The 14,076-nt window shown below is 39.1% G+C and overlaps 1 protein-coding gene and 1 pseudogene across 1 annotated transcript; both read left to right on the plus strand.

Moving 5' to 3' along the window:
* Positions 1-5,638: 5,638 nt before the first annotated feature.
* LOC123468093 lies at positions 5,639-6,949 on the plus strand (annotated as a pseudogene).
* A 101-nt stretch (positions 6,950-7,050) lies between these two features.
* LOC123468094 lies at positions 7,051-12,059 on the plus strand. Its single transcript, XM_045167751.1, has 2 exons — positions 7,051-7,671; positions 7,890-12,059. The coding sequence occupies exons 1-2, from the start codon at positions 7,051-7,053 to the stop codon at positions 12,057-12,059; spliced, it is 4,791 nt and encodes a 1,596-aa protein (XP_045023686.1).
* Positions 12,060-14,076: the final 2,017 nt, after the last annotated feature.

Here is a 14,076-nt window from a genome sequence, read left to right on the forward strand (position 1 = left end):
TAAAAACTCATGGTATAACAGTGTATTCACATTGAATACAAGTATATTTGATGCTGTTTACATATAGAAGTAAAAACTCATGGTATAACAGTGTATTCACATTGAATACAAGTATATTTGATGCTGTTTACATATAGAAGTAAAAACTGATGGTATAACAGTGTATTCACATTGAATACAAGTATATTTGATGCAGAATACATATAGAAGTAAAAACTCATGGTATAACAGTGTATTCACATTTAATACAAGTATATTGGATGCAGTTTATATATAGAAGTAAAAACTCATGGTATAACAGTGTATTCACATTGAATACAAATATATTTGAAGCTGTTTACATATTGAAGTAAAAACTCATGGTCTAACAGTGTAATCACATTGAATACAAGATTATTTGATGCAGAATACATATAGAAGCAAAACTTATGGTATAACAGTGTATTCACATTGAATACAAGTATATTTGATGCAGTTTACATATAGAAGTAAAAACTCATGGTATAACAGTGTATTCACATTGAATACAAGTATATTTGATGCAGTATACATATAGAAGTAAAAACTCATGGTATAACAGTGTATTCACATTGAATACAAGTATATTTGATGCTGTTTATATATAGAAGTAAAAACTCATGGTATAACAGTGTATTCACATTGAATACAAGTATATTTGATGCAGAATACATATAGAAGTAAAAACTCATGGTATAACAGTGTATTCACATTGAATACAAGTATATTTGATGCAGAATACATATAGAAGTAAAAACTCATGGTATAACAGTGTATTCACATTGAATACAAGTATATTTGATGCAGTTTACATATAGAAGTAAAAAATCATGGTATAACAGTGTATTCACATTGAATACAAGTATATTTGATGCTGTTTACATATAGAAGTAAAAACTCATGGTATAACAGTGTATTCACATTGAATACAAGTATATTTGATGCTGTTTACATATAGAAGTAAAAACTCATGGTATAACAGTGTATTCACATTGAATACAAGTATATTTGATGCTGTTTACATATAGAAGTAAAAACTGATGGTATAACAGTGTATTCACATTGAATACAAGTATATTTGATGCAGAATACATATAGAAGTAAAAACTCATGGTATAACAGTGTATTCACATTTAATACAAGTATATTGGATGCAGTTTATATATAGAAGTAAAAACTCATGGTATAACAGTGTATTCACATTAAATACAAGTATATTTGATGCTGTTTACATATAGAAGTAAAAACTCATGGTATAACAGTGTATTCACATTGAATACAAGTATATTTGATGCAGAATACATATAGAAGTAAAAACTCATGGTAAAGCAGTGTATTCACATTGAATACAAGTATATTTGATGCAGAATACATATAGAAGTAAAAACTCATGGTATAACAGTGTATTCACATTGAATACAAGTATATTTGATGCAGTTTACATATAGAAGTAAAAACTCATGGTATAACAGTGTATTCACATTGAATACAAGTATATTTGATGCTGTTTACATATAGAAGTAAAAACTCATGGTATAACAGTGTATTCACATTGAATACAAGTATATTTGATGCTGTTTACATATAGAAGTAAAAACTGATGGTATAACAGTGTATTCACATTGAATACAAGTATATTTGATGCAGAATACATATAGAAGTAAAAACTCATGGTATAACAGTGTATTCACATTGAATACAAGTATATTTGATGCAGTTTATATATAGAAGTAAAAACTCATGGTATAACAGTGTATTCACATTAAATACAAGTATATTTGATGCTGTTTACATATAGAAGTAAAAACTCATGGTATAACAGTGTATTCACATTGAATACAAGTATATTTGATGCAGAATACATATAGAAGTAAAAACTCATGGTATAACAGTGTATTCACATTGAATACAAGTATATTTGATGCAGAATACATATAGAAGTAAAAACTTATGGTATAACAGTGTATTCACATTGAATACAAGTATATTTGATGCAGTTTACATGTAGAAGTAAAAACTCATGGTATAACAGTGTATTCACATTGAATACAAGTATATTTGATGCAGTTTACTTATAAAAGTAAAAACTCATGGTATAACAGTGTATTCAGATTGAATACAAGTATATTTGATGCAGTTTACATATAGAAGTAAAAACTCATGGTATAACAGTGTATTCACATTTAATACAAGTATATTGGATGCAGTTTATATATAGAAGTAAAAACTCATGGTATAACAGTGTATTCACATTGAATACAAATATATTTGAAGCTGTTTACATATTGAAGTAAAAACTCATGGTCTAACAGTGTAATCACATTGAATACAAGATTATTTGATGCAGAATACATATAGAAGCAAAACTTATGGTATAACAGTGTATTCACATTGAATACAAGTATATTTGATGCAGTTTACATATAGAAGTAAAAACTCATGGTATAACAGTGTATTCACATTGAATACAAGTATATTTGATGCAGTATACATATAGAAGTAAAAACTCATGGTATAACAGTGTATTCACATTGAATACAAGTATATTTGATGCTGTTTACATATAGAAGTAAAAACTCATGGTATAACAGTGTATTCACATTGAATACAAGTATATTTGATGCAGAATACATATAGAAGTAAAAACTCATGGTATAACAGTGTATTCACATTGAATACAAGTATATTTGATGCAGAATACATATAGAAGTAAAAACTCATGGTATAACAGTGTATTCACATTGAATACAAGTATATTTGATGCAGTTTACATATAGAAGTAAAAAATCATGGTATAACAGTGTATTCACATTGAATACAAGTATATTTGATGCTGTTTACATATAGAAGTAAAAACTCATGGTATAACAGTGTATTCACATTGAATACAAGTATATTTGATGCTGTTTACATATAGAAGTAAAAACTCATGGTATAACAGTGTATTCACATTGAATACAAGTATATTTGATGCTGTTTACATATAGAAGTAAAAACTGATGGTATAACAGTGTATTCACATTGAATACAAGTATATTTGATGCAGAATACATATAGAAGTAAAAACTCATGGTATAACAGTGTATTCACATTTAATACAAGTATATTGGATGCAGTTTATATATAGAAGTAAAAACTCATGGTATAACAGTGTATTCACATTAAATACAAGTATATTTGATGCTGTTTACATATAGAAGTAAAAACTCATGGTATAACAGTGTATTCACATTGAATACAAGTATATTTGATGCAGAATACATATAGAAGTAAAAACTCATGGTAAAGCAGTGTATTCACATTGAATACAAGTATATTTGATGCAGAATACATATAGAAGTAAAAACTCATGGTATAACAGTGTATTCACATTGAATACAAGTATATTTGATGCAGTTTACATATAGAAGTAAAAACTCATGGTATAACAGTGTATTCACATTGAATACAAGTATATTTGATGCTGTTTACATATAGAAGTAAAAACTCATGGTATAACAGTGTATTCACATTGAATACAAGTATATTTGATGCTGTTTACATATAGAAGTAAAAACTGATGGTATAACAGTGTATTCACATTGAATACAAGTATATTTGATGCAGAATACATATAGAAGTAAAAACTCATGGTATAACAGTGTATTCACATTGAATACAAGTATATTTGATGCAGTTTATATATAGAAGTAAAAACTCATGGTATAACAGTGTATTCACATTAAATACAAGTATATTTGATGCTGTTTACATATAGAAGTAAAAACTCATGGTATAACAGTGTATTCACATTGAATACAAGTATATTTGATGCAGAATACATATAGAAGTAAAAACTCATGGTATAACAGTGTATTCACATTGAATACAAGTATATTTGATGCAGAATACATATAGAAGTAAAAACTTATGGTATAACAGTGTATTCACATTGAATACAAGTATATTTGATGCAGTTTACATGTAGAAGTAAAAACTCATGGTATAACAGTGTATTCACATTGAATACAAGTATATTTGATGCAGTTTACTTATAAAAGTAAAAACTCATGGTATAACAGTGTATTCAGATTGAATACAAGTATATTTGATGCAGTTTACATATAGAAGTAAAAAGTCATGGTATAACAGTGTATTCACATTGAATACATGTATATTTGATCCTGTTTATATAGAAGTAAAAACTCATGGTATAACAGTGTATTCACATTGAATACAAGTATATTTGATGCTGTTTACATATAGAAGTAAAAACTCATGTTATAACAGTGTTGTTACGGACGAAAATCTGACACCTCAGCGCCCTAAGGGCACCGAATTTCCTATCCCAGGACAAGGCGGACCAGACGACGGCTCAGTGGCAAAATCGACACCGTAGAGAGTTCTCCCGATCCTAGCCTTTTTTCAGAGACAATTCAATCTCGTTTTTTGGTATCGAATTTTTCTTTTCATGTGAATCTCGTGCCAACACAAAGTGTTAGTTTTTCTCCACACTCGATCAGCCGATCTATCGAACCGTCATTTGCCCGTAACAATTTGGTGCATCGACCGATGCGAGACGAATCTGACGCCGTCAAACGTGATCAGTGTGCGCCGTATCCGACTTTATTTCTGACATCGAACATCATTTGGTAATTTTTTTGTGTTTGTTGTGTTTTCTGTCAATTTATGAGCTCCGACAGCTCAAAAAGTTTTGTGTCACGCAATCCGACAATTTTTTCGTGTCAGTCACGTGAAAAATTTCCCGTCCCATTTTCTTTTTCTCATCTTCATAACGTGGCCACTTGGTTTAAAACCACCAAGCTGCCGCGCCGTAGCAACAGTACACCCAGCAGGGCCCGACAAGCTGCACGGCACTTACAACGCCGAATTTCAGAAAGGGAGCGTGAACGGCAGATTGCAAGAGCGCTGTTGATTGAAGAGCGAAACGAAGAGGAAAGAAGGCGGCTAATTGAAGAACGAACGCGAGAGGCTCAGCGAATTTATCAAGAATTGAGAAGTAGAACTAGCCAATAACAACCACACCGTGCTGAAAATCGAAACCCCATCGAAGAGCAAGAAGAGCAGGAAGAATTCATCCTGCAACTTGCAATCGAACTATCTGATAATCCCGTCGATACCAATTAGTCCTAAGCTTCGGCTGGTTGGGCTGTTGATATCCGTGCGGTGGCATTTAGTCCTAGGCTTCGGCCGGTTGGGTTGTTGCTAATCTCTCCAAAGCATCTAGTCCTAGGTTTCGACCAGTTGGGCTGGTGCTAACTCCGAAAAAAATTACGAATCCGAAATCCGAACATCCGACGCCGAAAATTCCGAATCCAAACATCCGACCCCGAAAATTCCAAATCCGAACATCTGACTCCGAAATTTCCGACTCCGAACAACCGACTTCGCATCCGACTCCGATTAATCCGCCTCTAAATTTCCACATTTTGAATTCTGCATTTTTGATTGCGCTTTCCGCAACTGATTTGATCAAATTCCGCAATCCGTCCCAATTCTTACTGGATCACGCACCACGCAACGCCAGTTAACTGTCATACGAGTGGGGGCGCAGTAAAGCTAATCGTTGTCTCATCATTCGGTCATCATCGTTTCATTTCAGCTTAAGTCACAAAAAAAAATGGCAACCAACTTTGGAAAACAAGTGGGCCCATTAGACGAAATCTGTCAAACATCCGACAATAGCGAATTTCCACCACTCAGCAGCGCCAAACAATTAAAGCGGGAGCACGCGGTCGAAAAGGGCAGACACACTAAGCTGATCACAAAGATAGATCAACACATCGCCAACTTTGGCAGTAAACGAGAGCTAGCTGTTCATCGTGCATCATTAGCCGACCAATTAGAAGAGTGCATAGCGGCTCACGGGCGATATGTTGAAGCGACAGATTTTAACGAAGAAGAAGATGCAAACCCGGATGAATGGATAAGAAAATGTGAAGCGATAACAATGGAAGTATACGGGCGAATCGACAAATACATCCGCACACCGTGGTCCTCCATCCACTCATCTGTCGTTAACGAAGAAGCGCTGAACAACACGTTAAGAAATCAGCCTGACAACAATGACTCGATCGTTAGCTCATCAGTTTCGAGACGAAGAAACCAGGATCCTGATCCCGCCGCCATCATGAACGAAATTCAGCAACGCCTACGCCAAGAAATTGAGTTGAGAAGAAACGTCGAGGAACAGCTATCAAAAGCGACGACAACTATGACTCAAATGACCATTGATTCCGCAAAACTGTCGAGCGAAATTGAACGCAACGCTGAGTTTAAAAGAAAAATACAGCAGTAAGCTGAGCAGATGGCGAAAGATAAGAAGAACACTGAAGAAGCCGAACTTCAATATCGAGCCCTGGTGGAAAAGGAGAAGAGACAGATGAACGAAAAATACGAAAAGGCCATGGAAGCCGTCGAAAACCGAATCAAACAACTCGAAGAGCTGTCAAGGCAGGAAAAAGAAGCAGAATGTCCCGAAAAAGCTGATGCCTCCGCACACGGAGCAATCCAGAAAAAACGTGTAGACTTCAATTACTGCAACACTGAAGTAACAGCGGAAGCACCCAAGATCCGACGCGAAACAAACCAGGGTCCGTCATTCTTCCGGCCAGACGCGCCTTCCTTTGAAATACCGAACCAAGTCCCGTCATTCTTCCGACCAGACGCGTCTTCTTTTGGAGTACCAAACAAGGTCCTTCATTCTTCCGTTCTGCCGCGCCGTCTTTTGGAGCGCAAAGCCAAGGTGCATCATACTACTGTGCCACTGCTCCGCCTTCAGATGGAGCCAATCAACGCAGTTCAGAAAAAAACGAAAATCGAAAAAGCCCGACAGTCGACTCGTCAAAATGGTCGTTCAACCAAACGAAAAACGGGCCGACTAACAGCAACACACCGAATCGAAAATCCGTATTCCGAATGCCGCGACTAGATCTCGACCCGTTCGATGGCGATCCGAGAAAATGGCCGACTTTCATCGCAAATTTTAAAGATCTAGTCAACGATGATCAGGCGATATCAAGCACTCAAAAAATGGCGCTTCTCCGAGGTTGTTTGAAACCAAACATACAGCAGAGTCTGGGCGATTGTCTAAACGATCCAGCTTTGTATGAAGCAGCGCTTGAAGAGCTAGAGTGTACATATGGCCATCCTCATCTCATTTCAAGAGCGTACATTAGAACAATTCTTGATCTTCCAAAAGTTCCGCATTTAAACGACTATCGAGCCCTCTTAGTTTTTTCTACATCCCTGCGCGGCGCCGTTTCTTCGTTAAAAAATGGCGGCTACGAGAATGAGCTGAATTCCGTCGGTCTACTAGAGATAATTCTCGACAAGCTTCCCGCTGACATTCAAAGCAAGTGGGGGAAGAAGATAGTTAAATCACACCCGCAACTCCTGACTCTGCAAGATTTCGTACCGTGGCTACACACTATTGTGAAAGCAGAAATGGTGGTTAAACATGCAAAAGCGTCAAATTCTCAACCAACAGAAGGGAAAACTGGAAGACAAGACCGCAAACCGGGCCGGCAAATTCACAGCAAATTTAGTTCGCCCGTCTCACCAACGATTCTCTCGATATCGACTGCATCGAATTCGAACTCAAAAACAAAAATTCAAAACACCGTTCAATTCAAGAACCTAAAAGAATGTTTGGTGTGCAACGGCAATCATTAACTCCAAGATTGCAAGAAATTCTCCGACTTCTCCGTAATCGAAAGAAGCAACCTCATCAAGAAATATGGTTGCTGCCTCCGGTGCCTTGAAAAAGGTCATTTAGGTCGTGACTGTAGCAACAACAAAAGTGTGGTGTCGACGAGTGTCAACACAACCATCATAGGCTCTTGCATGGCGCGCCCCGAATATTTCCGAAGCCGCTCGTTAACCCGACGAACGAAAGTCCAGCAATAGAGTCAACCAAGCGAAACGACAATGGAACTGGTGGGTCCACCGGATCGACCCATTGTTACACCTGCGCCATCCGCGAGAGGGACAGATCATGGTCCGTGCTGTTGGCTGTCGTGCCCATCACAATCTGGAACGGCAAGAAACATCTCAACACGTTTGGACTGTTGGACCTGGGCAGCGAAGCGTCTCTTATCTTAGATCATGCGGCCGACAAAATTGGATTGACCGGACAGGCCCAAACGATCCGTCTAAGAACCTTCCATGGCCAGGATCCAGATATTCCAACGCGCACCGTCAACTTCGATATTTCTCCAAGAGACAACCAATCACGATTCAAAGCCATGAATGCGTTGACCGTCCCACAACTCAACTTTGCAAAGAAGAAATGTCATTGGCCCAGCGTCAAGAAAGAATGGAATCATCTAGCTGACTTAGATTTGCCAACATTCGACTCGGTCCTCGTTACCGTTATTATCGGTCGAGACATACGTGGAGCGCATCGTATTTTGGAAGAACGCTGCCACTCCGGAGACACCGGCCCGGATGCCATTTTAACGCCATTTGGATGGTGTGTAGCCGGTTCAGTGCCGTCACGAGTGTTCGAGGTCTCGGAGAGAAGACCCGGCATTTATCAGATCCATTTTCAGCCATCCGACCTGGAGTTGAGAGAAGACATCGCGAGGCTGTGGCAAGCTGAAGCCTTCGGTGTTCATAAACCAACTCAACCGATACTCTCCACCGAAAACCGAAAGGCGATGGACCTCCTTGAAAAATCCATCCGCCATACAGGAGAACGACAAGAAGTGGCATTAATGTGGAAGGAAGAAAACGCAGTGCTGCAAAACAACTATTCGTCGGCATTGCAGCAACTGCAACATCTTTCCAAACATTTCAAACGGGACCCAGCTTATGGCGAAAAATATAACAAGGTGATCCAAGAATACCTGTCGCTCGGTCACGCAATTCCTGTAGATCCGTCCGACACAGGTACGCCTGGGCGTGTGTTTTATTTGCCACATCATGGTGTCACGTCCGTGAATAAGCCGGACAAGGTCCGCGTCGTATTCAACTGCTCGGCTCAACATAATGGAATCAGCCTAAATGACATGCTCCACCAAGGCCCAGATTTGTTAACCAGCCAAGTAGCAGTCCTCCTCCGCTTCCGTCAATTCCCGGTACCGATTGCCGGAGATATTGAAAAAATGTATCACCAGGTGCAAGTTCCGGCAAGCGATCAATCCGTTCTTCGTTTCCTTTATCAAGCGCCTGGGATCAACGAACCGATCAAAGCGTTTCAAATGACGCGACATGTTTTCGGTGCCGTCTCATCGCCGACGACATGCATCTTTGCTCTGAGAAAAACGGCCGAAGATAATCGACATCTTTATCCGAAAGTTGCCGATCTCGTGCTGTCGAACACGTATGTCGACAATCTACTTTACTCTGCCGAAAACGAAGACGACGCCATTCGTGACGCCAAGGACTTCAAGGCCCTCTGTCTAGCTGGCGGATTTAATGTCGTACAATGGATGTCGTCATCCCGTCGTGTTCTCTCAACAGTTGCTCCATCCGAGCTCTCTCGCCCTCATCTCGACTTCAATTCTGAGTTGCTCCCGGTCGAAAGAACGCTCGGCATCTTGTTGGATTGGGAGACCGATCAGTTCATGTACAAAGTCGAGTTGAAACCAGCATCGACCATGCGTGAAGTGCTCCAAGGTTTATCGAAGGTCCACGACCCTCTTGGTCTCATTGCCCCCGCCATTTTGCCAGCCCGAATCTTAATGCAAGATATATGGCACAGCCGGTGCGGATGGGATGACGTGCTGGATCAAGAACTCCAAAAAATTTGGACAAATTGGACCAACGAGCTAAAACTTCTCGAAGCACTCCGCATTCCGCGCTGCATCCGCCGCGTAACCAAACCCGATCATCTAGAGCTTCATGCCTTTAGTGATGCCAGCGAAAATGGCTTCGGTGCTTGTGTATATCTCCGATGTTCATATCCGAACGAAGAAATCAGTGTCGCCTTAGTGATCGGAAAGGCAAGAGTGGCACCGTTAAAACAGTTATCAATCCCACGACTCGAACTCCAAGGAGCTGTTTTAGCCGCTAGACTCGTCAGCACAGTCCGACAAGAAATGAACTTGAAGGACGTTCCAAAAACATATTGGACCGACTCGCAAACCGTCCTTCAGTGGATTCATTCAACGTCCTGTCGCTATCACGCTTTTGTAGCTCACCGAATCACCGAAATTGTCGACCAGTCAGTGGCAAAGGAGTGGCGGCATATCCCAGGTGAGCTGAATCCGGCAGACGACGCTTCACGTGGAATACCAGCGTCATCCTTAAATCCGAAACACCGCTGGTTTTGTGGGCCATCATTTCTCCTGATGTCCCGCGAAAGCTGGCCAGCGCCTGAACAAATATCAGAGCCCAGCTCCGATGATCCAGAAGTTGCCCCGTCACGCTGGGTGGGATCAATTTCAAACGAACCCATTCACCCGTTCATCCGCATCGTTGAACGTGTGTCAACGTTGGAAAAATTCAAGTCCTCAGTTGGCTGGCTCCGACGTTTCGCGCGAAATTATTCGTTAAAAGAAAAACCAAAAACAACGCTTAGTTTCTTATCCGTGCCCGAGCTCCGCAGGGCAATGACGTTCGCTTTTCGCATCGACCAACAACATTATTTCGCCCGCGAGTTGGAATTTCTCCGCAAAAGGCGTCCATTGCCAGTCGATTCAAAACTGGTTCACCATACCCCCTTCCTCGACGTCAATTCCGTCATGAGAGTCGGTGGTCGATTAGATAGGAGCGCATTCAACGAAGACATCAAGCATCCTATCATCCTCCATCACGAGAGTCAATTGGCTCGATTGGTTATCCGAGAGCGACACATTTATCTCGAACATTCGCGACCTGATCGCACGCTCCACGATGTCCGATCTCGATACTACATCCCGAAGCTGAGACGCATCGTAAAATCCGTCGTGGGAGATTGTGCAAAATGTCGGCTGTTACGCTCGAAACCAGCCCCTCCAATTATGGCTCCTCTCCCGTCCTATCGCCTCCGCCCGTTCACGCGACCATTTTCCGGAACGGGAATAGACTACTTTGGACCAATGCCTATCACCATGCTCCGACGGTCATTGAAAAGATGGGGCGTGATGTTTACTTGTTTAACGACTAGAGCCGTCCACATCGAACTCGCCGAAACACTTTCGACCGACTCGTTTCTCCTCGCTTTCTGGCGATTCGTAAATGTGCGTGGCTGTCCTGGCGTCGTTTATAGCGACAACGGCACAAATTTAGTCGCAGGCGAAAAGGAAATCTCCGAAGGTTTGGCGCGTTTCAATCAAGAAAGAATCGGATCAAAATTGGCGAAACGCGGCATTGAGTGGCATTTCTCTCCTCCCATCGCGCCGCATTTTGGCGGTTCATGGGAACGCCTTATTCAATCCGCAAAATCCGCCCTACGCATCATTCTCGACGGCCGGACATCGTCCAACGAAATTCTGCAGTCCGCCTTAGTCGGGGCAGCAACGCTAATGAATGGACGTCCCCTCGAATATGTTCCAGTCGACCCGAAAGATCCCATTCCGTTGACCCCCAATCATTTTTTTCTCCTCGAAGCTAATCCGAACGAACCTCTGGACGTCCTCGATTTGTCAGAAACACCGTCCACCAAAGGATGGAGAGCAGCCCAAGATCTCATCACTCATTTCTGGCGTAGGTGGCTCCGCGAGATCGTACCGAAACTCAATTCTCGATCAAAATGGACAGCACCGAATCGAAATATTGCTGTCAACGATATTGTCTTAATTGTTGATCCAGCCACTCGCAGAGGTGAGTGGCCGCATGGCCGCGTACTTGAAGTCTTTCCCGATCTCAACGGCACCGTTCGCTCGGTATCCTTCGCAGTTTGGTCCGGGAAAGGCACGGAAACAAAACTTTGGACCCGAGCGGCTCATCATCTGTGCGTGCTGGAGACCGAAAAATGCGATGTTTCGGACATCCGAAACAGGGCCGGCTGTGTTACGGACGAAAATCTGACACCTCAGCGCCCAAAGGGCACCGAATTTCCTATCCCAGGACAAAGCGGACCAGACGACGGCTCAGTGGCAAAATCGACACCGTAGAGAGTTCTCCCGATCCTAGCCTTTTTTCAGAGACAATTCAATCTCGTTTTTTGGTATCGAATTTTTCTTTTCATGTGAATCTCGTGCCAATACAAAGTGTTCATTTTTCTCCACACTCGATCAGCCGATCTATCGAACCGTCATTTACCCGTAACAAGTGTATTCACATTGGATACAAGTATATTTGATGCAGTATACATATAGAAGTAAAAATTCATGGTATAACAGTGTATTCACATTGAATACAAGTATATCCCACGCAGTTTACATATAGAAGTAAAAACTCATGGTATCATGGTATAACAGTGTATTCACATTGAATACAAGTATATTTGATGCTGTTTACATATAGAAGTAAAAACTCATGGTATAACAGTGTATTCACATTGAATACAATCATATTTGATCCTGTTTACATACAGAAATACAAACTCATAGTATAACAGTGTATTCACATTGAATACAACTATATTTGATCCTGTTTACATATAGAAGTAGAAACTCATGGTATAACAGTGTATTCACATTGAATACAAGTATATTTGATGCTGTTTACATATAGTAGTGGAAACTCATGGTATATCAGTGTATTCACATTGAATACAAGTATATTTGATGCTGTTTACATATAGAAGTAAAAACTCATGGTATAACAGTGTATTCACATTGAATACAAGTGTATTTGATGCTGTTTACATATAGAAGTAAAAACTCATGGTATAACAGTGTATTCACATTGAATACAAGTATATTCCATGCAGTTTACATATAGAAGTAAAAACTCATGGTATAACAGTGTATTCACATTGAATACAAGTATATTTGATGCAGAATACATATAGAAGTAAAAACTCATGGTATAACAGTGTATTCACATTGAATACAAGTATATTTGATGCAGTTTACATATTGAAGTAAAAACTTATGGTATAACAGTGTATTCACATTGAATACAAATATATTTGATCCTGTTTTTATATAGAAGTAATAACTCATGGTATAACAGTGTATTCACATTGAATACAAGTTTATTTGATGCAGTATTCATATAGAAGTATAAACTCACGGTATAACAGTGTATTCACATTGAATTCAAGTATATTTGATGCAGTATACATATAGAAGTAAAAACTCATGGTATAACAGTGTATTCACATTGAAAACAAGTATATTTGATGCAGAATACATATAGAAGTAAAAACTCATGGTATAACAGTGTATTCACATTGAATACAAGTATATTTGATGCAGTTTACATATAGAAGTAAAAACTCATGGTATAACATTGTATTCACATTGAATACTTGTATATTTGATGCAGAATACATATAGAAGTAAAAACTCATGGTATAACAGTGTATTCACATTGAATACTTGTATATTTGATTTTGTTTACATATAGAAGTAAAAACTCATGGTATAACAGTGTATTAACATTGAATACAAGTATATTTGATGCAGAATACATATAGAACTAAAAACTCATGGTATAATAGTGTATTCACATTGAATACAAGTATATTTGATGCAGTATACATATAGAAGTAAAAACTCATGGTATAACATTTTTTTCACATTGAATACAAGTATAATTGATGCTGTTTACATATAGAAGTAAACAATCATGGTATAACAGTGTATTCACATTGAATACAAGTATATTTGATGCAGTATACATATAGAAGTAAAAACTCTTGGTATAACAGTGTATTCACATTGAATACAAGTATATTTGATGCTGTTTACATATAGAAGTAAAAACTCATGGTATAACAGTGAATTCACATTGAATACAAGAATATTTGATGCAGTATACATATAGAAGTAAAAACTCATGGTATAACAGTGTATTCACATTGAATATAAGTATTTTTGATGCTGTTTACATATAGAAGTAAAAACTTATGGTATAATAGTGTATTCACATTGAATACAAGTATATTTGATGCAGTATACATAAAGAAGTAAAAACTCTTGGTATAACAGTGTATTCACATTGAATTCAAGTATATTTGAT

This window comes from Daphnia magna, unplaced genomic scaffold (genome assembly GCF_020631705.1).
Source record: "Daphnia magna isolate NIES unplaced genomic scaffold, ASM2063170v1.1 Dm_contigs285, whole genome shotgun sequence".
Taxonomy (NCBI): domain Eukaryota; kingdom Metazoa; phylum Arthropoda; class Branchiopoda; order Diplostraca; family Daphniidae; genus Daphnia; species Daphnia magna.